The sequence below is a fragment of the Mauremys reevesii genome, linkage group 1 (assembly GCF_016161935.1).
Source record: "Mauremys reevesii isolate NIE-2019 linkage group 1, ASM1616193v1, whole genome shotgun sequence".
Taxonomy (NCBI): Eukaryota; Metazoa; Chordata; order Testudines; family Geoemydidae; genus Mauremys; species Mauremys reevesii.
Genome location: NC_052623.1, coordinates 300,916,672 through 300,939,485, shown reverse-complemented (window position 1 = coordinate 300,939,485; position 22,814 = coordinate 300,916,672). Strand labels below are relative to the sequence as shown.

The 22,814-nt window shown below is 39.8% G+C and overlaps 1 protein-coding gene across 5 annotated transcripts in view; it reads right to left on the bottom strand.

The window, feature by feature from the left end:
* The window catches only part of TAFA2 (TAFA chemokine like family member 2), a 319,861-nt gene that overhangs the window by 27,719 nt on the left and 269,328 nt on the right, over positions 1-22,814 (bottom strand). For 3 of the 5 annotated variants that reach the window (XM_039519967.1, XM_039519968.1, XM_039519969.1), the window contains 3 exons: positions 10,276-10,428; positions 9,117-9,241; positions 8,800-8,912 (listed from right to left, as the gene is read on the bottom strand). In XM_039519967.1, the coding sequence (XP_039375901.1) occupies positions 8,886-8,912; positions 9,117-9,241; positions 10,276-10,428 (305 nt within the window). In that variant the 3' untranslated portion in view covers positions 8,800-8,885. Of the gene's footprint in view, positions 1-8,799; positions 8,913-9,116; positions 9,242-10,275; positions 10,429-22,814 lie in introns of those variants that run through there. The other 2 variants (XR_005592672.1, XM_039519966.1) reach the window with 1 other exon arrangement.

Genomic DNA, 22,814 nt, shown 5'->3' with positions numbered 1-22,814 from the left:
ATATTAGATTATTATTACATCTTTTACCTAAGGCTCCACACATCAAAGAGCAAAGAATGTGCTCTTTGTCCACTCACCTGGTAGAGCTTCTCTCAAGAGACGTATGGCAATATATGTGTCATAATATGCATGGGCTTCCAACTATTTTCCAGATGCAATTGAAGATTGCGGTTTTGACCTATAAGCTCTATGATTATTTGGGTCCTTGCTACTTATAAACAGCCTCTCTCCATGCAGTGTGGTTCGCCCAAGTCACTTTAAGTTAAGGTTTAAGTGGAAGTGGCTGACAGCAGAGGGGTGCCCTAGATCCTGAAACCAACTTCCTCCACTGATTGAACAGACCTCAAACCTATCAAACTACAGGGCCAACTGCAGGATTCAACTATTCTTGGAGGTGTTACACGAGGGGTTACGAAAATCATGGTGCTTCCTTTTTTGATGGAGGAGTCTGTTCCTTTAATTGCCAACGTTGTGTCCACATGTAAAGTCATCTAGCTGATGTATTTTTTATTCCATGTGCTAAGAGAGTTTGTGATCAGCTTTATTATTAAAGATAATTATTTTATAAATTAAAATACAAATAAAATTAATGCAGCCTCTAGCAGCTGCTGTAACGAATTTAGAAACATTTCAACATCTGTATGTGAGAGAGCGGGAGACAGAGATAAAAATATCAGCACCACTAAATACACAGCAACTAAAGTGTGTTTATTTAGTTTAGTAGTTTGGTTCTGTTGACCACTCTTTGGCTTTATGCATAGCCAGTTGGCGAGTTTGGACACCATGTCTTCTCTTCTTCCACAAATATGTTGTTTGATTTTTTTTTCTTCTAAACTTTAGATGTCATGAAGCAAAATTAAATTACATGGAAAATTATGAATATCTGACTTCAGGCTCTCTCTAATATTGTTTTGGAATGTAGATAAACACAGTCAATATGGATTTCTCTATCTCCCTGTAATACTTCTATTTCTTTATGTCCCTGCAATATTTATGATTTTTACAGTAGTCGATTTCTGATATTGGTTTGGAATATAGTTATGTAGTAATATATTCAATATTGATTTCTCTGTGAGCTGAAGTATGTTTTCCCCACACATTATTAAAGAATACTAGCCCAATTTTAAGAGTGCTAAGCACTCACAGTTCCCACTGCAAGATAAGATATGGGCACTCAGCACTTCTGAAAATTGGACCATGCATTTACAAAAGTTTGCACCTAATATACATGCATTTCTACGTATATTAAAATATTGCTTCATTTACATATTTTATTAAGAGAATAATACATGACTGGACTTTATTGCTCACTTCTCTGATTTGATGATTTTCTAAGAACAAGCATTTCCTGTTATGCAATGTCAGATTTCAGATGCTTGTTCCTTCAATAAAATGATTTACATATTCAAATATGCCTTGTCAATAGCGTTTTGAACTCTGGGGTCTCTGTTTTTAGTCACTCTGCAAATTAAATAAGCCTAATTATATGTCAGCATTGTGGTTATCTTCAGCAGGTATGAATCAAGGTACACCAGCGGAGAATATGGCCTTAACAAAAGAATTTAGATACTTTTCAAATTTAAAACAACATAATTTCACACCTACAAGTCACTTTCAAAATCACATACAGTGGTTGGAAGTTACTGTTCAATGATATTCTTGGAATTTTGCTCTGGAAGATAGGATTAAAATTCAAAATGATCTGGACAAACTGCAGAAATGGTCTGGAGTAAATAGGATGAAATTCAATAAGGACAAATGCAAAGTATTCCACTTAGGAAGGAAGAATCAGTTGCACACATACAAAATGGGAAATGACTGCCTAGGAAGGAGTATGGCGGAAAGGGATCTGGGGGGGGGGGGTCATAATGAATCACAAGCTAAATATGAGTCAGCAGTGTAACACTGTTGCAAAAAAAGTGATCATTCTAGGATGTATTAGCAAGAGTGTTGTAAGCAAGACACAAGAAGTACAGTAATTCTTCAGCTCTACTTCATACTGATTAGGCCTCAACTGGAGTATTGTGTCTAGTTTTGGGTGCCACATTTCAGGAAGGATGTGGACAAATTGGAGAAAGTCCAGAGAAGAGCAACAAAAATGATAAAGGTCTAGAAAACATGACCTATGAGGGAAGATTGAAAAAATTGAGTTTGTTTAGTCTGGAAAAGAGAAGACTGAGAGGAGACATGATAATAGTTTTCAAGTACATAAAAAGTTATTACAAGAAGAAGGGAGAAGAATTGTTCTTGTTAACCTCTGAGGATAGGACAAGAAGCAATGGGCTTAAATTGCAGCAAAGGAGGTTTAAACATTAGGAAAAATTTCCTGTCAGGGTAGTTAAGCACTGGAATAAATTGCCTACTGAGGTTGTGGAATCTCCATCATTGTAGATTTTTAAGAGCAGGTTAGACAAACACCTAGGAATAGTCTAGATAATACTTAGTTCTGCCATGAGTGCAGGGGACTGGACAAGATGACCTCTCAAGGTCCCTTCTAGTTCTATGATTCTATGGCATGGTCTACACTAGGAGTTTATGTCAAATTTAGCAGCGTTAATTCGACTTAACCGTGCACTCATCCACACCAGGAAGCTAATTAGTTCGACCTAGAGGGCTCTTTAGTTCGAATTCTGTACTCCTCCCCGACGAGTGGAGCAGCGCTAAATTCAACATGGCTATGTTGAATTAGGCTATGTGTGGACGAAAATCGACCTTAGTAGCTCCGGGAGCTATCCCACAGTGCACCACTCTGTTGACACTCTGGACAGCAGTCCGAGCTTGGATGTTCTGACCAGCCACACAGGAAATGCCCAGGGAAAATTTGACACGCTCCGGCACCTTGTGGATGTTCTGCAGGACCGCAGGCAGGAGGACAGAGCACCCCTGCACTGTATCTGCAACTGCCCTCCCCCGCCACAAAGTCCCAAACCCCCCTCACCCAAAGTAACAAGAAGGAGGGGCGACAGGGGCCGTGAAAACTGTCACTGCACCCCTGCAGAGTGCACAAATACAAGAAGGCTCTCATTCCCTAAATGTTGAGAAGTCCTTCCCTTCCTGGCTCACCGAAGCCCCAATCCCAGTTTCATCTCCTAACTGCGTAGTTGATTATTAAAAGTAGTTTGCTGTTAATTACTATTTCCGTCAAGTTTTTCTACAGAAGACTGTCTGTGAAGGGGGGAAAGGGAAAGGGGGTTGTTAATTGCATAGGACAGTCACCTTTACCAGGGTACAGACACGGGGGCAGGATCAACAGCAGGTCACACACACAGTGTGGCACCCTGGTCGGTCTGGGAGGTGTTTTCCATGTTCTGTGTGGGTGGGGGGTACGTGACTTTGTGGCATGGGAGGGTGGTTACAGAACTTATGCAGCGGTCCTTGTCCCGGACCACAGAGCCACGCAGCAGGGGAATCTGTAACCGTCCTCCCCTGCCACAAGGTCACGTAGCCCCCGCACACAGAGTCCCGAAAAGGAAGGATGGCAGGATCCGTTGAAACAACCAGTCCGGCACTGCAGACCACTCTAGGAGCAGGAGCCTATCATTCCTCGAGTGTAGAAGCGTCAGGGTCACCCTACCCACCACAGTCTGTGTCCCTGTTTCAACCCTTTAACGCGAATTCATTAATAAAGAAAACGTTGTTAATTAACAATGTTCCATTAACTTTATTTTTAAACGTGTGTTGGAAGGGGGGAAACGTGGTGAACGGGGTATGTAACCGCAGAAGAAAGTCAACAGTAACTGAAGCAGGGGCAGGTTCAGCTTCTCTGTAAAGAAACTGAACAGTCACAGGTTACCCTGCTCCCTGAGGAACCTAGCTTTCAAAGCCTCCCGGATGCACAGCGCTTCCCGCTGGGCTCTTCTAATTGCACGGCTGTCTGGCTGAGCGTAATCAGCAGCCAGGCGATTTGCCTCAACCTCCCATCCTGCCATAAAGGTCTCCCCCTTGCTCTCACAGAGATTGTGGAGCACACAGCAAGCTGCAATAACAATGGGGATATTGGTTTCGCTGAGATCCGAGCGAGTCAGTAAGCTCCTCCATCTCCCCTTGAGACGTCCGAAAGCACGCTGAATGATGACAGTTACCCAAGACCACCCTCGACACATTTTTCCCCCCAGCATGCATTAAGGGGAAATCCCAGAATTCAAATGGGCAGCGAGGACTGCGGGAACTGTGGGATAGCTTCCCATAGTGCACCGCTTCCAATGTCGACGCTTGCCCCATTAGTGTGGACTCACAAAGTCGAATTAGTGTCCTTAGTGTGGACACACAAATTCGACTTTGTAAGGTCAATTCCACAAATTCAAATTAAGTTAAATCGAACTAATCTGGTAGTGTAGACATACCCTATGTGACTATTTTGAATTTCTTCCCAGTCTTCACCTATTTTTACATGCTGAATAAATGCACACATCAAAAAGCCACAGCACAGTGCAAATGCATAATTTGCACCCAGATAGAGATCTGGAACATCCTATAGTACAAGGGTTCTGACACAGCCCATTAATATGAGAGTTCAGAATTCAAAACCTCCTGAAGTTCTGGGTGTTCAGATCCATGGTTTTAATTTTGACCCAGATCTAATAAAAATATCTTCAGATGTACACAAGAATAAAGATAAGACACACACACCTCATTCTCTGTGCAACTGTGCATCAGCATGCATCTGTACACTCATATTTCCCTTTTTAAAATTAGGTATATCTTTGCAAGATAATGAAAAGTTATTGATAACCTTAGTTTGTCAGGGACATCTTCTTGGTAGTAGAAACCATCCTTTGCAATGCAGTTCCTTAGAAAAATACCTTATGATACCAACACCTACTCTTTACAGTTTCAAGTTCTTTATGGCAGAATGGAAACACCTTGATCTCCCTTATTGTTCAATAACTTTTTACTCACTTTTAGCCAAATGGAATAGGTCAAAATAATTGGATGAAACGAAAGAGGAATTTAATTATATATACTCAGAGGAAAATCTAAGGAAGAAGGAAAGAAATGGAGAGGGAGGGAAATCCAAATACTACTTATGAAATAAAATAAGGAACAATATGATACATCAGAAAACACAAGAAATAATAGTGAACACAAATGTGTCCTTAACACTTTCTGAGTGATAGAGGAAACAAACTCACTCTAACATAATTATACCATATTAAGTGTGCCTCAGGCTAACAATGACTCTTCTAGTAGTCCTACCCCTGTGCTGACATATTTGATAAGGTTGTCCCCTGCCAAAGTCTCTGTAACTCTCATGAACACTAGAAGTCCCCTGGTCCTTCTTAGAAGCTCTCTCTTTTTTGAGCTCCAAGCACTCAAAATCAATTCAAAGACACCTCTCTCCAACTGTAAAAGATAACAATCTTGCCTCTCGCTGATTTTGTCAGATTAAATTCCTAACTAAAGCTAGTCAAAGTTTTTTTCAGCTAAAGTTTTTGTCTTGGAAAATGGGGTTTCATTGAAAATGAAAAACTTTCACCAAAAAAAATTATTCAAATACATTTTTTGGTTTTCTGACTAGAGGGGAAATTCTCACCCTCTCATTTTTTCACACCTCTCTCTCCCCTTCCTCCCCCCCCCCGCACTATGGGGAGGAGCTTTTTTTTTTTTTTTAAAGTGTTGAAAGGTGAAGGGAAGTGTTGCTTTCCTTGTTTTGTTTTTTAATTCCTTTCCAGTGGAAAAAAATTAAAAAGTTGAGAAAAAGGAAGGGGAGACAAAAAATTATAAACAAAATATTTCAAAATGAAATGCAAATGTTTATTGTTTTGAAAAAAAATCTTTTTTTTGTCAACAAATAGGAAAAAAGTGAAAACAAATAAAATGAAAACTTCATGTAAAAAAATGTCAACCATCTGTACCTTAACACAATCCTAGAACTGCATCCTGGACCCTATGTCGTCTCTGGAAAATCTCTGAGCTATCTTTATTTCATAGCCTTAATAATCTATTTCTAAACACCCTGTCCAGTTCCAGTGCATTGCCTAGGCAGGCATACACTACAATATCTCTGCCTAAAAATAAATCATTATTTTAGCCAGAATAGCAATTTTCTCCTCAGACCTCTCTAAATACAGAGACAGAAATTCCACCCTTCCAAATATAAACTCCAACAGAGTAAAAAATGTTAATCAGAGGTAAGTTCAGACCCCTAAACACTTCCTCTCCACATGTACTGCGTCTCTCTGATTAATCCTTATTAACCCATTAGCCCTCTAATCTGTTAGCTGTACCCTGACATTGTAGGGACTGTGATTCCATTACAACATAATTCCATAATGCCTATTTCCGTATTCTTAGTGTAAATAATATCTACCTGAATATCCTTAAGATTTGAATTCTAAGTACCAGAATATTCATTATTCATGCATATTCTTCTTAGATATCTGCATCTCTGAACAACACTTCAACCAAGTCACATTTTAGAAAAATCAGTTAGTCTTCTCCCATTATTCACCGGCATCCTTTCCCTAGTGACAAATACCACAACCATCTGTGTTACCAGAATTGGGCAAAAAAACACCTCCCTTCAGAGGCTGCCTCCATTCCCTAACATAATACTCCATTACTGCCATCCTGGGGTCTGGAAATCCAGGTGCTGTTTTGAAATCAAATACCTTTGTGGAAGAGGGTTGCTTTGCAAGTGTTTATGAGGCTATAATCTACCTACGATTTTCACATGTATTATTGAAGAGGAAAATTTGACCCAGTGTTTAGAGGTGAATTGAGACTTAATGCATTATATTGCTTTTAGCAAGGCTTCCACAGATGTTGCTGTGTGTTTAATCACACAGACTTGCTAGCTCCCTTTGGCTCCTGCTGCCTTTACGTTATACATGACCATCACATATGGGCTACTTCATTTGACAATAATAAAAGCTTATTATACTTGTTCTCTTAATACTGATTCTTTGTCGTCTCTTTATTATTTTTCTCTGAATATGGAGTTTACTGGTTCAAACACTTCAGAATTTTTCCTTTCACTTAGAACCTTTTACTATAGACAAGAGCTACATACACACTGCAGCCTCCATACATTAGGGATGAGTACTCACTGTTGTTAACAGGGTACTTTCTTAAGACAAAGAAGACATTCAGCCTCCTAATAGCAGCATAGGTATTCCAGGGCTTCTCAAAATCAAGGATACTGAAGATTCAATGTGATGTTTATAGAGAGGCAGGATTAACCCTTCAGAGCCCAGAGAGCCAATTGTTAGTTGCAAACTTGAAATAAAGCGTGGGATTTCCCTCAGAAAAGCTCTGCAGAAGGGGAGAGGGGTTTGGCTGAGCCACTGGTGAGGCAGGTAAAACTGGAGGGAACTTCAAGAGGCAGGAAATCCCCTGCTGCCACAGACTAACAGGTCTGGTTCTGCCCCCAAGGTGAAATGAGGCTGAAGCATCCACTGCAATGGACCTGTAGGTCTTAGCAGGATGATGAATAGAGCCTGGGACCTCTAGAGTGGTTTAAAAGTGTCTGGGGCCCACCACCGGGGGGGCAGGAGAGTGGGAGAATATGATCCAGCCACCTATTACTTATTGTTTGTTAAGTGCTAACAATGAGCTTATATTACTAAAAATATTGCCAAAAATGACATAATTTTTCAAACAACAACATTTATACCTAACACTGCAGTATTTGGACAATATAGTGCATGGTACTTTACACATATATAAGGAGAAAAATCCCTGTCCAGAAATCTTATCTAGTTTAGACAATTCACATATAAATAGAGCAAAACAACATGGTAGGACGGTAGGGGGAAGAAGCTAAATGCCAAAAGAAGAGGAGAGAGGGACATGAACTAGTCACATTTTTCCCAATTTCTTTTCCATTTGCAGTTAGTTACTGTTGTTAAACCATCTTCCGCTAACTGGATATATCTCACACACATACACAACATACATAATACTTATCTAGAGTGAGTGTGTGTGCACACCTTATATATATATACATACACACATTTAGCTGGGGGCAGTACTCAAGCAGAGATTAGTGTTTTGAAAAAGGATTTAAGAAGGAAGAATGAAATAACTTAGACTAATGAAGTACCTTTCATCCAAAGAATGTCAAAGTGCTTTTACAAACTCAGACATACAGACACCATTCAGCCACCTCTGGGATAGACAGGAGATAGCCAGTCGATACATAGGACCACTATAGTACAGTGAAGGGAGGGGAAATATTTTGTTCTGTGTCACAGGCTCAAAGAAACACATACACAGAGTAAAGTTCATTGTAGCCAGTTATGAATTAATCCTGCAAACAATTATTCATGTGACTAATTTTAACCATTGCTACTCACATAAGATTTACTTGTGTGTGCGTTTGCAGGCTGGATCCTTAATTTGCCTCACAGGAATGAAAAGTTGAATTGAATCTGCAGGGATTTGAAGCTGTGGTTTCTAGAAGTCTGAGCATATAATGCTTAGTATTATCTAAGGTAATTTGTTGTTCTTTTGCTTGTGTTAGCAATTAGAAAGCACAGGTTTACTTTGTTTTCAAAGAATCATGTAAAACAAAATGCTAGATGGATTCCTACTAATGCAATTTTGAACAAATAACATAATAAGTGTCAAATGGGAAAGGGAACATATTGCACCACTGTCAAAATTTTGTAGTAATTCTCAGTCTTACAAGACATCAATAACCAGAAGATTATTCTTTAATGACACAATAAATGCTTACCATATTCAACAGTTTCTGTGTAGAAATATGATAATTCCAAGCAATTGACAAAAGTGCATTTATTTTATATGTTGTAAATCAACAGGATTTGGAACATTGCAAGGAGATTAGCAGGGTGTGCTGGCTTTTTTTTGCAACCAGTCATAGAGGGACAAACAGATCAAATAAAATATAAATTATTAGTAGTAGCAGCTGAAAAGGGGGTTTATTCTCTTCCCTGCAATGCCCAGACCTGAAAATGACAGGAACAGTGCACGCTATGATCAATCAACTGCAAAGTATGCTGATAGAAGTGTATAGAGTCAGGAAACCCAACCTCAATAAAACTGCCTACCCACAGCTCATTACTCTTCTAGGCTCTTTTCTTTTGAGTGTTTACTTAGGGCCTGTGTGTTAGTTTTCTGTTGGTAACAAGTGATGCTGGTACTATACCTACCCTAGTTGTTTTCACTTTATTCCCAGAGGAACAGCTCCATCCTTTCCGATCTGGAAGAACTTTACATTCCTCCCCTTCAAGACATGGTTGCATGTGGCACCACCATTTCTGTTCCACTATTGAAGCTATGAGAGGGGAAAACATACACATTTACACGTTCAGTAAATGGCCACTTTACATCCCCATTATATGGTAGCATCAATTTTATTCTCCACAACATTTTAAGAAAAAAGTATATTGACCAACAGCTACACTGCAAGTCAGAATCTTCCTAAATCAATAAGACTCTATTTGTCAAGGGCACTGTGTGAATTTGGCACCAGCATCTCTTCTTAATTATTAGTTATTACTATTTTGTTTTTATGTTTGTTACATTTGTTTAAATTTATCCAGAACAAATTTCACAGCAATCCTTTTCAATCACCAATTCTTTTTTCCTGGTCAGATGTCTAAGTTTTTGGCATAATCTCTTCTTTTGAGTTAATGTATTGTGTTTGAAGTTCTGCACATTCAAGGTAAGATTAAATGTATTCCCTGAAGATAACATACTTACAGCTTCTATGACAGCAAACACAGAAAAGATAATTCATGTAAAGGGTGAAACAGCCTTATCCTTGTGCAAATTGAGCCAATATTTTCTCAAATAAAACCTATTTTATGCCAGTTTTGTTTGCAATATTAAGATCGCACTATGGATAGCAAAAACAACATTGGTCTAAAAAGCCTAAAAACGAACAAACTATGCTCTGCTTGTTTGTTTTTCCTTGATTTGTGGCAAAGTAACAGATAAATAAAGTATGAGACTGCAGCATATGAAAATAATATGCTGATGTAACTTATGCATAAACACTTTTAATTAAATTAACTTGATACAACACTAAGAGCATTCTATTATTTAGATCACATTTTGATTCTCAAAAGGTCTGTTTCACTGTCATCTAATGATTTCACATAGTGTTTCCATAAAGCAATAGCAAATAATTCATTTTTCTTATCCTCCTCTCCCACTTATCTTGGAGCCGCCCTTCAAACCTCAGAATCCTTTCTAACACTTTTAAACACTGCTCGGTTTAAAAGAAAGATTCCTAGTTTTGACACTAAACATTACAGAACCCACTAGCAAAAATACAAGAAAATGAAGTAAGAGAAGTCGTCGCACCATCAACACAAGAAGGAGCTGCTCGGGTGGTACCTGCTACCTGCCCAGGAAAGCAGGAGCACTTGACTGTCTGTGACCTTTCTTCTATCTTGTTCTTATTACAACATCTGTGAAGAGCCACCACCTCACAGGTTCCAGTTTTAACATGGTGAGCTGTGCAAACAAAAAGAAGAAGGTGATGATGGTGATAACATTGCTCGGTAGCATGGTACAGCATTTGTTTTTATTAAAAATATTTTATATTTAGCTCTATAAAGGGATCTGCAATACACACAGTTAGAATTACAATAACACCAACTCTGTAGTGCAAAGCTGATTTCTTTTCTAAACGTAGCATAACTGTCTTGGACAGAAAATAAGAACAATTGGAGAAGAATGCACATTGCACCATTTCAGTGGAACAAAATGTAGAGGCACTGAAAAGTCATCATAGAAAATAAATATATATTTTTCAGAATAGCATAGGTACCTGCATCTCCATATAAACCTAATATAATATATTTTCTTAGGGTGACACTCAGAAAAGAAAGTGCTTCAACATTAAAATAGCAGCATGAATATATATTTTGGAATGCACACATTATAAATGTAAGATGACCACATGTCCCCAGACAGATCCAGTTTTTTATATCATGTCCCAGGATCTTCCTTTAAGACACTTGAAATGTCCCATTTTTTCTTTGTTTGTTTGTTTTTCATTTCACTAGTCAACTGGTACAGCTCTACTAAGACGACGTGGCAGGATTTGGGAACCCTACACATGGAATATGATCCCCCATCATGTCATGAGCTCTCTGCTTCGCAGTGTAAAGCAGGGTTGGGGAGCAGCGGATCAATGACTACTTGGACACACTATCCATTCTCTCTTGTTTCAGGATCAGCTAATCAGACACAGGAACTACTTCAGCTCTGAGGCTAGAGCAGTCCCAGGAGAAGATCTGCCTGGGGGAAAGGTTAACTATTTAAGGTATAGTAACTAATTATTGTATCATTTTCATTTCATCAAAGCTTGCTGAGACTGCAAACTGAACCAGTGGCTGCTAGAAATTATAGGGCAGATCACAGACAGATCGTAAAACTACTGCTAAAGCACCGGAGAGTCACTGTCTATACACAGGACTTATATTGTACCCAAATGAGATTGTGAGATGTTACCTTGAAGAGACTGCTAGAAAATATTATGTAAAACTTCCTTTCCTCAGGTCTACACTGCCTCAGCCTTGGATAGCTCTATATGAATCACATGGAGGGGGCACTGGAGAGGTAGCAAGTCCAAAATATTTTATGCAATTTTATCAAGAATATGGACTCTGTCATCCCCTTCCTACCCAAATTCCAAACGTTGGTATGTTGGCAGAAGGTGACCTGAATTGGCAAAACAAACAAATACAAAACTTGAGGCTCTAATGGGAGACTTGCCATGTAGGACTGGGCCCTTTTACAGGCAGCTTTGACTTTGCTTTTTCTTCGCATGCTACAGTGTTTGGGGAACCTATAATTGTTCTAAAGCACACTGCCCTCTCTGGCCAGCAGCCTGTATTCTTAAAACTAGACTATGAATTTAAGCTTCCACTCTTAACTTAGGGCCATTGCCAAGCCACAGTAACCCAAGATGAACACTAAAGAGATTATACTACCCATAAAGACAAAGCAGATGCTCTCCTCAGTGAGCCGGCTCCACTCTCTGGAGTAATGGTGGAGAGAAGTGAAAGCAGGGCCATAACCATACTTCTTCTTTGACCCCTTTTCAGAGTCTTTCTTCCTGAAAGAACAGGGAGCAGGAACAAGCAAATTCCTCCCCTCCCAAGAGTGCAAGGACAGCTATTGTAAACTGTGCAACCACTTAATTGCCACCCTTATCCATGCACAGCCACAGAGGGGTAGCCCACAATCTGGCTCTTAGTTACCAAAATGGAAGCTACTGCTTAGAACATTATATTCAAGCAATCACATATTTTTCATTAGAACAAAGCCAGTCAAACAGCTTGTGATCATTGTAATTACTCTCTACACATTTCAGTTCAGCATCGCATTGTACAGTGTCAGGTTGTACAGTGTTATGGCTGAAATGATATAACACAATGTGACTGATCAAACCACAGCCACACAGATTATGAAAGGTGACATATCAGGTGAGAAATTCAAAAGAGGTTCCACCTTTTGAAAAATTGAACATGAGTAAATGTTTTTCTATGTTTTAAAAGCTTTAACTATTGCTAATAAAATTGAGAAAGAGGGATGCTGCTCATGCTATCTACCTGAACTTTTCTAGGAAGTTAGTGGGGCATGTTATCCCAATACCTATGAAATTTTTTAAGCAGATATTTTTAGGCCCATTGGTACAAAATAACCACAGTGAAAATTATTTTACATGGGTTAACATTGCATGTTAACATGTTGACTCAAAGAATTACATACATTTTTCTCAATTAATCTTTTATATGTTTTATAGAGAACAGAGCATCTTTACTTGTGTATACAGTAAAATAAATTACTTATACGCTATATTTCTTATATATAATATGTAGCATGAACATAGAACAGACACACATACCTGTTCTGAAAAGTTACATTTATTTTTATTATAATGGGCAATTATGCATTTCAAACCCACACATACTAACACAAATTCATTTCACTGAGGTGACATCAGATTCATATAACAAACCTGACACTGAAGCTATAAAAGAAAGTAAATTTATTGTCAGGTTGTGAATTTGTTCCTGCTTATTTTTCTCTCTATTAGATTTCAGTCCTTATTTGTATTCTGATTTGTCTCATTGATTCTGAAATTTTGTTTGCCTCTATGCTCTCCTATTTAACAGTTTTATACAGCTTGACTGGCTCTCTAGAGATTCCATATTACACCTTCTAAGCAGAAATAAAACATCACCTACATGCACCAATAGTCATCTGAAATGCAAGCTAGTTAGTGGATTTAGGTTGTTGTATAATGCTTTGAGGAAAAAAATAACAGCTGAAACAAAAACTTTTCAAGACAGCTAATTTTTTACTTTGTAGTCATTAGAGAGAAAATGGAGCATTTTCCAAGGCTTTTATGCCAAAGTAATCTAATTAAATGAAACGATCATTTACATTTGTGAATGGCAAAGAAAAGCATTTCAAAAGATGCTGTGATATGTGAAGACTAGATTAGAGCAAAAAATAACCAAATGCCAATATAGCATTTCAGAGATCGTTTAGTAAAACTGTTTCCATTTTTGGAGGTAGAAAAATAAAACCTTCCAGAAAAGGCTACTCTGTCTCTTCAACACATTAAAAATCTAGGGCAACTATCCTCTAGTTTCTATTTACCGTCTAAAGTATACCGTGAATGTTCCTAGAGAGGAAATGGGGGAATTTCAGTTCCTTGTGCTATCAAATAATTAAGTTCCAGTGCAGTAAGTACAATATCTGTCACATTCATGTGAAACGAAAGCCTCTATACAGTAGATAAAGGATTTCCCTCAACCTAATACAAATTAACCTCATTAAACCGTTGAACCATTCCAAACTGAGATAGTAGTTTATGAGAGTCACATTTTTGGTTTGTTTCTTCTTCAAAGTGTCCAGCTTGCTTTACAGAAAGTATTTGTGAAACAAAGTCCTTTCTGGAATTCTACAGAAATTAATTATTCAAAAATACACCTTATGGACTCAAGCCTGCAATATTTACTAAAATAAGTAATCCTTATTCACATGTAGGGTGATCAGATGTTCTGATTTTATAGGGACAGTCCCAATTTTGGGGGCTTTTTCTTGTATAGAAACATATTACCGCCCACCCCCATCCCCATTTTTCACACTTGCTATCTGGTCACCCTATTCAGGTCTAGTTCTATTAAAATCAGTGGGGCTACACATGTGAGTAAAGTTTGCTGAATCAGGCCCAGAAGTATTTGTGTACATACAACAAAGTGCTATTAATAATTACACATCATAGTTCCAGAAGATATTATGTAACCGTAGAGTGCATTTAGAAAAGAGAAATAATCATGTCATTACCCTGTAATGGCATGAGCTGTAATTAATCTGCCACTTTATGGTAGTTTTCATGGAGTTAAATGGTCTGCAGTTATCATATAAAGGAGTATTTACACAATATTTGTACCCTGAAATTTAATGTGTTACCAGTTATGCTAATGAAGAAATTAAGGCTAGGTAGTTATTATCCCTTAATATGTATAATATTAAAGAATGCTTTTAAATTCAACAAGAAAAGCTCTCTAATCTATATATACTATACATAAAAGCCAGTTATTTAGTTTAAAAATATATTTATTCCCAAGTGTTAGACCCCTCAGATTAATATGATTTCAATGAGATTCGCACACATGCATCTGGTAGCAAAATTTGTTTAGCTTTTTTGAGTGTTTTGATGCATGAGATTAGTACTTTGCTTTAACAGACATGAATATATTATATGCAAGTCACTAAAATTATGCATGAGGGTGGGGCTCAGGTAAACGCCACTCTTCAATATTCTTTGTATTACTTTGTACTGCAGTAGTATCTAAATATCCCAATGAAGTCTGGGCCCCATTCTGCTACATGCTGTACAAACACAGAGTAATAGACCTTAAAATCTTAAACCCTGTCTCAAAGACTTTTAATCTTAATCCCACATCTGGCAAAGAATTACATGCATGCTTAACTCAATGCACTGTGAGTAGTCCTATTGAGGTGTATATTTTTTACAGGCTCATTGCAGAATCAGACCCTTAGCTGAAAGAAGCAGCAACAAATGGGTGACACAAACAAAGGGAGAGGGAAGGGTAAAAGCTTTGTTTTTCCATGAAGTTTAATTCCAGTGAATTCAAGTTTAATTCAGAAGCCGAGTCTGCTAGTATGGGCCTCCCAATCTTCTCTGGCCTAATGGACAAGACATCTTATACAAAATAAATGCAGTGGTCCTTTCCTTCAAACCTTTACTCATGTGAGCAGTCTTTATTCAAGCAAATATTCCTTATCCACAGGAGTAGTTACAGTAAGGACTAAAATGGGACAACTGTGAAAGCAGTCCCATACTAAATTCAGCTGGTTGCCACTCTGCCACATTCTTACATGGGTTACAATGAATGATTATTCAAAATTCTGCCCTGGTAATGTCTAAAGAAGTCTGACTTTTTATTGATAGAAGAAAAAATAAAACAAAATTAGTAGTTTGACTATAACATCTTCCAGTTCTAGCCCTAAATCAACATATTATTAAGTGACCAGAGAAAGAACTGGTGTTTTTTACATGGAAAATGTTTGCTTTGTTCATGCTGATTGACATGGAAAGCAAATGTAGGTTATCTTTCCTCTACACTTCAGCAATTTCAATATGTCATGTCAGTCTCGCTGTGTCACTCTAGATGGGAAGGATATGAATACCTCTGCAAAATTAGGGGAGAAAGTCCCGGTTGCATAGTTTTTAAAGGCTATCTTAACAAATGCTAGTAGCTGCAAGAGTATACTGTAAAATGAAATACAAATCTGTGGCTGAGACAGGCTTTCCAACTTAGCTTTTTCTGTTGAAGGCCAAATAAAGATTTGCAAAAAAGAAAAATACAGAATAATTATTTTATGTGGTTAATTTCAACATCTTTGTGTTATGTTTACCCAATATAGCAAAGGTGAGTTTTGTGTTTGATTAATGAAAACTGTATAAGCAATGGTTTACTTATATTAAAGTCAGCTTTAATGAAGATAACCCACTAAGGGCCTGATCCAAAGCCCACTGAAATCAATGGAAAGTCTCTCATTGGTGTCACTGTGTTTTGAATCAGGCCTGTAGTGGGGTGGCCCCCCACTCCTGCCTGGAAGGGTTTAAAGACAGCCCTAGGAGAGGGCTGTGGCAGGGGAAAGCTACTAGGCTGATTGGGGAAGCAGCCGCAGCTGGGCCACACCCTAATCAGGCCTCAGCTGGCCCTGTAAAGGCAGGGAAGCCAGGGGCAGACACACAGTCTCTCTGTGCCTTCAGAGAGAGAAGGGCCTGGCTGCAGGGAGCTAGAGACCGGGTACCTGAGTGGAGCAGGGCTGGGGAAAGGCAGAGGAGCTGGGGAGCTCCAGCCTGGAAAGCCCCAGGCTGCAGCCTAGCAGAAGGCCAAGTGGTACTGGGGGTTGCAGAGGGCAGCCCAGGGGTGGGCCAAGGCAGCAGGTCCAAACCCAACCTTGCCAGTGATGAGTAGGCTGATACTGCAATCTGCCCCAGGGCGTGAGGCTAGATGATGACTGGCAGTAGCCTTATACTGAGGCGAGGTGGGACTAGTGGGTGGGGGTTCCCCGGAGAGGGGAGACCCTAAGAGTGAGGGGTTACTGCCAGGGTGCAGCACCCCAGGTAAAAGGGCACTGGGGTCCAGGGCGGGACATGGGGGCCAGAGGACAGGCAGATCACTGGCCTGCAGAGAGCTGGAATGAGCTAATTCCCGGAAGTCACCAGAAGGAGGCACCGCAGCGGTAAGTCTGCACCTCTACAAGGCCCCTACGGACAGAGTTAGCCAATTATATTGCTATGGAAAACTGTGGAGCTTAGATTAGCACTGGGACGATCTCTCTCACAACTGCACATACCAGGGACATTAGATGATTTCAGTGTCTAGGAGAGATGACTGCAAAAGCTGGGCCATATTCAGCCTCAGTTTATGTTTTATACCCATGTGAGGCAACCTTGGGATTCCCATGTCCTCAGTGGTGACAGTGAGGCATATCATGGTAGCACTGTGTCTCATGACAGACAACAGTTACAGTACTCATGCTGCATCATTTTCCAGATGTCACAAGGAGTAGCACAGTGGAATCTGCCATATAACAAATAATTTCATCCTGCCCTTTGCACCCTTCCATACTACCACTTAAACAGCTCTTTAGATATGTTTCCCACAGATGTGTTATTCACTCTATAGACTAGAATCCCTCCTTCAGAGGCCTTCATTTATGTCATTTACATGATTCAGCATACCCAGGTAATTCATAGCTACAATACGTGTGTATGAAAATGTACATGTATATTTCTCCTGTGAAGTAACCTTTTTCCGCCTTTTCAGAGTCTAGTATCTTGATCATTTATATTCCAAGTATCTAGAATATACCTTGTGCCAAGTTATAGTAGCCTTGCATGGAAATGCCGGAAGACAGAGAGGGACCGGGAAGCCCATCCCACCCCTGGAAATCACACAGGGGGCAACCACAGATTGGAGGGCTGCTCACTTATGAACATAATGAGGGAGGCTAGTCAAGTTTTGTGTCTGGTGGAGAGGGTCATGGACATAGTCCCATTCTCCCATGACTGTGGGGTAGTCTTCACAGAGTGCAGCGAAATATCTCCCCTTGGCAAGTGTAGGGAGAATACCAGTGATGGGAAGGAAGCAAATGGGGGTATGGCAGGACTGCACTGCACTTTGGTAAGCCCTGGCCAGTGTCGTGGCCACTAGGGGTTCATTACAAGCTGGCATAACTGAGGCAGCTCTAAGTTAGAGTGGAGGGGGGGAAAATGGCCCTTGGGCAGTCCCAGTATTAGGGGAGAAGATGGTATAAAGATGCCAAACAGTCATCTCGACTTTTCCCTCTTCTTTTATTTGTGCAGAGTGTCATTCTCACATAGCTGATGATTGAGCCCATTATTATTAATGAACATCTGGAAGGAAAAATAAGTAAGGAAGGGGAGAAAGAGAGAATGTTAATGTAAGCGTTAGCAAAACTTTTTCTAACAAGATCATGCCACCAAGAAGCAATAGGCTAAGGAATCTACACTGACTAGCAAAGAAAAAGCTTACACTGGAAAGGTTTATGCATCAGGCTCATAAATCAACAGCTATAAAGAGGCACATTGTAAAATATTCTGTAAGAAGTGGAAGAGAAAAATTGCTATACCAAATCAGAATGGTCCACTGTAGCTCAATGTGCCACTCTATATATAAGATTATGATTTAAAAAAAAAAAAACTCTAAATGCATGATGTGGGAAATTCCTTTCTGTTCATATACCCTCAGTCCCCTTATAAACTCATCTCACTCTCTGGCATATGAGAGCTTATTCTAGGGTTGGACATTTGACCAGTCCAAAAACAACTTGTCATTTTGCCTGTCAAATATTGGTCAAATATTTCAAAGTACTAATTTATTAGAACAGTAACAAAGAGTAAGACTTTATCATCTCCAACAGGCTTCACCTTTGACAGATATGTATACCCAATTACAAAAAAGTTACTGAATTGAGTTGTTTTTACTCAGAAGAATGTGAAGGGTGATTAAATTAAGTTCTAAAAAATGAAAGAATGGCACCATGGTGCAACAAAAAAGGTAGGTGCCACTTACATCAGAGCATTCTTGCTAGAATATTTGGCATTTGACCATGGTCAAATAATAGGTGGTCAGTTGACATTATCTGACTGGTAAACTGACCAGCTTGCCAAGTCTACTTATTACACATTTAACATTATCCTAAACTTATATAAGTGCAAGGGTTATGGAAAGGCAGTTTTCAAGTCCTGCAACACTATTTGTCTCAAAAACTTCACGCAGCAGCAAAGTCCATGCACACCCAAAGTAGAATATACTGTGTAAAGAAACATTTCCTTTTAACCGGCTTAAATGTACAGCACTGTTTTTAAGTTTCCTCTAGGATCCCTTTTTTCTTGTATGGTCTAACATTATAGGACAGGTTTTGAACTAATCAGTTTATTCACTTGAATCTTTAAAACAAATAAAGGAGTAGACACTCGTTTGACCATTCAGGTAGGGTTTGTTTTATTGCCACCCAACAGCAAAAGCAGGTAATTTGTACACATTAGACCCTGCATATCTCAAACAGCAGCCCTAAGAGGCTTCTTGGATAGAGCATAGTGCTTCCACAGAAAGCCATTCGAAAACTCAAAGGAGTAATTCTTGGTAAGTGTTTATCCTATAGATATTAACCCAGCTACACTTGGCGAGCTACCTCTACCATGCAATTAACCTACTTAGTCCAGTTAGACGAAGGATGGTAAGCAGAGGTTCACATGACACTGCGCTAACAGCATCCCTGGTAGCCTTTTAAAAACAAAGCTAAAGAATGGTTTGCCATAATCACATTGCCAAGCATGCTTTACTGCATGGTGCCAGAGGAAAATTTCATCCATCGGTTGTCTGCCAGCCACCAGTTAAAGCCATCCTTGTGGGAAGACTTTTGCCCCCTTGGGAAAAACATAAAAAAAACTACGATGTAAGCATTCTCTTGAAATCAACTCACTAATAACCTAGTGAAATCAAGCCCCAGATATTCCCAAGGCACCGGCTGTGTTCTGAAATGGAAAGCAGGATTACATTCTCAGTTGATTGAGAAAAAGACTTACTGGAAGAACACAGCAAACTGGCTTGGTCCCAGCTGGGCACATAATCTTTACCCAACATAAAACCACAGATGGAGTACTTCATGTAGAATCTCTTAGACCCGGCGAGTTCTAAGCCATCTGACTTTATCCTCCTAGACTTATTGAGGCTAATTTTATTCAATCAGTCCTTTGGCATTGCTGAGCCAATCTTCTGTCTCCCAAAAGTCAACGCATTTTTATGGCTGTGTCACAGATGAGGATTCACTAGCAAAGCTATAACTGCATATACAGGAATACAAAAATAATTCATCCTAAAACTATCCTGAATGAGTGTTTCCATTGTCTCCTTTTGAGGCATTACTTTCAGTTAGAAAATTGCATGTTGGCTGGGCCCATGAAACTGCATACAGCTTTGGGACGAGGGTTTTGGGGAAGAGTGTTAGTGATAATTTAGTCTTATCAGAGGCACACACAGGAGCTGGAAGAGAGGAAGGAACCTTTCTACATTTGCCCAGCTCTAAAGACCAGCTAGAATTGCCTCTGCTGAGCTTGGGAGAATTCAGGACTGCTAATCAGTTGCAGCCAAGAGTGGCAGAAATTCCCCAAAGAAGATGTGGAGTGGGAACAGGTGGAACCATGCTGCTGTTCCTCCCCTGGGACTAGCCAACAGAGCTGCTCAACCATGTGAGGCCGGCATTGCACCCTTTAAAAGCGAGTAGCAGTTTGTGTGCTCTCCTGTGTATCAAGAGTGGAGCTGAGCTTAATGATATATTTTGCTTCTGGTAGGCAGACTGTCTCCTGCACATCCACTCGGCTGGTGTAGCTCAGTGGCTCTCAAACTTTTTGTATTGGCGACCGCTTTCTCAGAGCAAGCCTCTGAGTGTGACCCCCCCTTTCTACATTAAAAACACATTTTTTTATATTTAACATTATTTTAAATGCTAAATTTATAACCCTCTTATTTAAAATTAATTTACCTTTTCTCACAGCTTTTAAATTGACTAAAATACATTATACATTTATCAAATTCTTGTTATAAGCAGAAAATGGTTTTTTTAATAGTTACTGTTTAATATTGGGGGGGCATGAAGAAACTTTCTCAATATGTTTTCACAGGAGATTTACAAGTGCAGACTTCACAGCAGACTTTCTAGCTAGCTGGGAGGCAGTGAAAAGTGATATTAACAAACATACAAATATCACTTTTCACAGCTGAATTACTAATGCCCCCTTGCCAGCAGGTGCTGCCTTCAGAGCTGGGTGGCTAGAGAGCAGCAGTTGCTGGCCAGGTGCCCAGCTCTGAAGGCAGCGCTGCTACCAGCAGTGGCATAGAACTGTAAAGGTAAGGGTGGCAATGCCATACCATGCCACTCTTACTTCTGCATAACGTTTGACCTTTGCATTGGGAGGGTAGTTATAGGGGGGCTACGGCAAATTTTGGGGTACGTATAGGCCCCGCAAGCCCCCCCAGTGCTGCCTCTGCTTCTGTGTCAGACTGTTAAATTATAATTTTTTTTTGCTGATCTCAGTTATCTGATTGGTCTGCAGTTTAATGTAGCTCCTCAGCTACTGAACAATGAAGCCCGCTAATGTTGTCTCAGTCTCAGGATCCTTCTTAGGGAAAATGGCGCCCTGGGCAAACTTCTATTTTAGCACCCTTTCTTTGGAGGTGGAGTGGGACTAGAGACAGAGTTGGGTGGGGATGGAGTTGGGCTGGAGGGACTCAGGCTGTCAGCCTCACGCATGGCAGGGATCAAGCTCTCAGCCCTGCACATGGTGGTGCTCCAGCTGTCAACCATGCATGTTGCCGACAGCCATGCACAGGGTTAACAGCTTGTGACCGCTTGAGGCATCATGACCCCCAGTTTGAGAAACCCTGGACTGTAGCTTGACATCACTCACAAGAATGGGCTGTGCAGAGCAGGCACAACTGAGCACATAATGTGAGCAGTTTGTGAATACTACAGGAGGTAGAATGTCCATTCTTTCCTAGGATGTTATCAAACTTCTTCAGCAAATGATACAATAAAGTGTGCAGACATTCTGCAAATTAACAGATATTCCAACAGATGGAGGTTCCAGATTACTAATTATATAATTTCACTGGGGGAAAGAACCAATCCAGTTCTCAGGCACTGAAAGGAACACTTGGCATAAAGACTTTTTATTCTCTTCCTCTCTCTCACTTGATGGGCCATGTGCCAGAAATCTCGACACAGCAAGAAGCAGGGGCACATGTCTCAGAGCAGCCTTCAGGATTTGACAGAGTTAAAAAAAAATCTTGTCTTCTGTACTACAGCAGGTAGCTTCTGGTTTCTATAATAATCTACTCAATTTATGGGAAATATGTCTTGAATATTCCATACTGATACACTTTTTATTATTATTCTTTTATTTCATAAATGTGACCTGCACTGTGTCAGGGCACGTGACAAAAATACACAATTCTGAATTGTGAGTCAGCAAAAAGATCTTCCTCCACATTCCTTCCCCTTAAAAACGAATGCCCACTCTGCACCCAGCTCTACCTCAAATAAAAGCGGTAGAAAAAGAGCCTTATACTGCACCACTATATGCTAACGGACTCAAGTGCTGCTGAACCAGATGGTGAGGCAAATTTCAGAATCAAGATCTACTTAGAGCATCCTGCCTCCAGTACCCCCATGGTTACATGTACAGAGTCAAGCAGCTCAGCAGATATCATGTGCCACAGTGGTAAGAGTAACTGAAGTCTAGTAAAGGCAAGCTGTGGTGTGTTGACATAGTTGGGAGTCACCAGACCTATGCTTTATTCCCAGCTATGTCATTAACTCACTCTGTGACTGCAAGAAAGGCACTTAGTGTTCCTATGCTTCAGTTACCCTGCCTGTAAAATAGGCTTGGTGATGCTTACAGACCTTATTTAAATAACACCACACAATAATTCACTAAGAGTAGATGAGTAATTACCCCCCAAAAATTCTCTGGGAACTGTTTGATAGGACAGAAGAGAACCACACATACTGTTTACCTCAGCTAAGGTCTACAGATAGGTCAAGAAAACATTGTGATCAATGGAATCAAATGTTGCTGACAGAGCTGAAAGAACCAATATTGACACCTTAACTTTCTTCTTTACTAGAAGATCCTCAACTAATGTAACTAGTGCAGACACATGCAGAACTAGAGCAAGACTCAAAGGAATCAAGGAACCTGAAAATTCTACATGACACCAAAGATGTCTCATCACAACTTTCTTAATATCTTC